This window comes from Engraulis encrasicolus, chromosome 7 (assembly GCF_034702125.1).
Source record: "Engraulis encrasicolus isolate BLACKSEA-1 chromosome 7, IST_EnEncr_1.0, whole genome shotgun sequence".
Lineage (NCBI taxonomy): Eukaryota > Metazoa > Chordata > Actinopteri > Clupeiformes > Engraulidae > Engraulis > Engraulis encrasicolus.
In genome coordinates, this window is record NC_085863.1 from 7,833,649 (window position 1) to 7,837,757 (window position 4,109).

Below are 4,109 nucleotides of genomic sequence, written 5' to 3' on the forward strand. Positions count from 1 at the left end.
TTATGCCCCATCCACTCTGATGGTGGCTAAACAACTGACTAGTAGGCATAGACATCCACGTACCTGTACATACATACATACATACATACATACATACATACATACATACATACATACATACATACATACATACATACATACATACATACATACATACATACATACATACATACATACCGGTACATACATACATACATACATACATACATACATACATACATACATACATACATACATACATACATACCGGTACATACATACATACATACATACATACATACATACATACATACATACATACATACATACATACATACATACATACAGTATTTTGAATGGCTTGTTTAACTTACCAAGGACATGAGTGTTAATGATCATCAAGCATCAATTCATGCAATCCATGCATGTATTCAAATAATCTTGATGGATTTATCTGCTACCCACAACATTAAAAAGACAATACATTTTAATAACAACAACAACAACAACAAAATTATTATAATCACAATGTATGTATAGTGTGGATATGCTTCCTAGAAAGCAGCACAAACTTGAACAGATGTCATCTCTCAAGATATATGGGGTCTGGAGTTGTGCCAAGCGACATCTAGTCAAACTGAGACAGAAGTGAATCATAATGGAAGGTTATAGCCCTGTGCGTAATGCTCGCATATATAACTTATCATCACAGTGTGATACTGGTGTGAGGGTGTAAACATATGAGCTGGTTTTGGTGACTTGGTATAACCCGCTTTGTTGACTAGCAGCCTCCTCGCAGGATTTCCAGGAATGGGTGTGTGTTACTGTGTGCCCAACTCCCGGGGAGCCATTCTTGGGATACCTTGACACCCTACACCTTACTTTAAATGAAGAGGCATATTTATTCCTAGACTATGACAGAAATGTATGTCCGAGTTTTTTGTTTGTTTTTTGTTTGTTTGTGTTAAGGTAGACTATGATACGATTCGAGACAAACACACAAAGGTCGGCAAGGAATTCCATACTTTTTACGCAATAGACTAATGTTGAATGAGCTGACTAACATACATCTGCGACAGTTAGTTCGGATAGGGCTAAATATGATATATCAAAATAAAGTGAAGCTCTCCAAGAAGTGCCCACCTGTTCTCACGTGATGCCGCGGTGACATCACGAAACCCCCTTTCTCACAGCGGCGATACAGCACAGGCGAAACTGCACTGCGCGTGTCTCCCCTCCCCCATCGGAAGTTTGCCACCTTAAAAAAGCTCGTTGCCGGGTGCTGCTCATTTCATACTCAAGGTGCGGCTCCGGAGAACAGGTGCCTCAGTACAATTCAAACCTATTGCTACAAGAAAGTTATTTCTGCAGCGTTTTCACGCAGAGGATTTTTTGACGTTCAATAAGACATTTGGCATTCGACGACAGGAATCGGACCTTGAGTTTTTAACTTTTGATTTTAAGATTTGTTTTTATCCAAACTAACTTGACAAAGATGGCAAACAAGGGACTTCAACTTCTGGGATTTGCCTTGTCGCTAATCGGACTTATAGGCTTAATTATTGGCACTATTTTGCCACAATGGAAGATGTCTGCCTATGTTGGAGATAACATCATCACAGCCATCGCCATGTACGAGGGTCTATGGATGTCTTGTGCGTTTCAGAGCACCGGTCAGATTCAGTGCAAAGTCTACGACTCCATCTTGCAACTCAACAGTAAGTGTCTTTTTCATCATTTGTATTTACCTCTAAACAGTCTTAGAATATTTGCCTTGCTTTTGTTTTTTGTTAAATAGTTATTGGGCAAACCATTTGATTGTTCCTTATTTCCACTTTTGGAAACGCCATTGTGCGCGTCCTCGCACTCAGGTGGAGTCAGTTGGCTGTAGGGAAATTGAGCTGTGTGGTGCGTCACGCCCATAACACAGGTTGGTCAGGTACTTTTTGGATGTCCTACTGATTTTTGTAGGGCATGACCACCAGGCATGCGCAACGAATTTTCTTTCTCTCTCTTTTTTTGAAACAATGCAAATGATTATCTTGTGCGGTTACCCTACATACCCAACAATGAGTAGGATCAACCTTTGGATGCCTGGACATGCACCTGTCGTGTCGTGCAGCGTCCCTGTGAAATAGTTTAATAAACGGATCCCGCTGTAATACAGGAGTTTAATTTATGATGAAGATGCATGTGTGGCTTTGGTGCTTTACGCACAGGGGCGCACCTGTGCGCACAGGTAGACTGGAGCGCTTGGTGATTGTAACCACGCTCATACGACAATTACGCATAAGAGGTCTGGTGTATTTTCCGAACCATCTGCTTTTGGAAAATGAAATTGCTGAATCATATATGTTAATGCGGGATGATGGATATATTTCGTGAAGTTGAGGGTGCTCTTCTTCTGGACTTGTTTAGGCATTGCTATTGTTGGATCAACTTGGCTTCTGGCCAACAGTTGTCTCTCGGCTCTCAGTGTCTCCTCAACGATCTAATTATTTGTTGTCATTAGGACTCGCGCCATTGTGTGATGGTAGTAAGATTGTGTCCGTAGTAGCGCAGACGTGTTAATCTATTAGAGCCCGAGCCCAATAGCCTTGGTTCTTTATGATATGCACGTAGCCTACCGTACCATAGCACAGTGCAGAGAGCTGTTGACACGCCTGGGTTACGCTGTTACTAAGGATAATGATTAGCCTGGCGACAGTTGCCCCCAGCCCCACCCAGCCCATAGGCCTCCACACAGCCTGCGGAAAAACCCATCCACCACTCCAATGTCGAGGGGGTGCTAGATGCTAGCTGCGGGTGAAGATGCACTTTGTCTCCCGCTTGTTTTGCCAACAAGCTTGCGACTTGGAGGCAGTTTGAAGGTGTTGCCTGAATGCTATTTTGCACACAGTCTGCAATTAACAAGAGGTTTTAACACCCTTTTTATTGCTTGGGGTAAACAAGGACAATAAAGATGCACTGTATAGTTTTTCATTGGATGCAGTCTAGCAACAGGTGTTAACAGGTGCACATCTCTCATTTCCCCGTACTATTCGCCTTCTTAATTTTAGAGGCCTACACACTAGTATGGCATGTGTTTGTATTTGTTGATTAGTGACCATGGGCATATTAATATAAATATATTTACTATTTTATGAAAAAAAACTCACCTTTCTTACTCTTTCATCTTTTAAAGCTAAGACCCATCAGACCATATACTTGGGGGGTATTGTTTCCATACAATGTTAGTGGGTCTGTTTAGGCTCACCTCACCACACACAGACAGACACACTCCTTGTCTCTGAAGATGTTCATTCATCCAGGTTGTGATAGTCAGGCCTTTTCGTTTTCTTTGTGTTGGAATCCTTTAGGGCCGCTGCTTATCTGAAGAATGCTCTTGTCTAACACCCCCCCCCTTTTTTCTCCCTTGTATTTCAGTAATGTTGAAATATCTTCACAGTGAAGGAGGGTGTGGGTACCCAGTTAGTTCACAGGTTCACATTCTTCTCATTCTCGGCCTATTTTTTTTTTCCTTCAGTACACCTGCTTCACTTTTTTCCTGCCATTGCATTAGCCAGCTAGCTGACATAATTGCTAGCTCTCTCTGCTTTTTTTGGATCACCTCCAACATGTTGTATAATAAAACACTTAGAGATATCAGACTCTAGAGAGGTGATAAGGCAGCAATAAAACAATCACACGCTATCAGACACAAACAGTTTTTTATCGCTTGTGTAAACAAGGGGACACACAGCTGGCCATAAAAGTTGTCTCAGTGTTAACATAGTGTGGCTGATAAAGTAATCTCAGTTTAAAGGATCAGATTTAGTGCTGTCATTAGTGAGAGTTTACCAACTGGAGAAGTGCTTAGTGAGAGTTTACCAACTGGAGAAGTGCTATTCTTCATTAACTCCAATCAGGTACTTCAGACATTGTAGAAATGGCACAACGATAAGGAGCGGAAGTATGGAGCGTTTATAACTGCTTGGCTAAACTACTTGGATTTTTTTTTGTTGATGTTGTTTTTTTTTTTGCAATGGTCAGATGTTTTGCAATGGTCAGGTGTGCTACTGGTGTTGAGTCTGGTGTGTTTGTCTACTGACAGGACGTGAGATGATGACGCGTACAGTAAATTCAAGCGT

General features: G+C 41.5%; 1 protein-coding gene across 1 annotated transcript in view; it reads left to right on the plus strand.

Annotated features, from left to right (window-relative positions):
- The first annotated feature begins 1,256 nt into the window (after positions 1-1,256).
- LOC134452392 (claudin-7-B-like) overlaps positions 1,257-4,109 on the plus strand; it is an 8,019-nt gene continuing 5,166 nt past the window's right edge. The window contains exon 1 of the mRNA XM_063202755.1: positions 1,257-1,697. Within this exon, the coding sequence (XP_063058825.1) occupies positions 1,475-1,697 (223 nt within the window). The 5' untranslated portion in view covers positions 1,257-1,474. The remainder of the gene's footprint in view (positions 1,698-4,109) is intronic.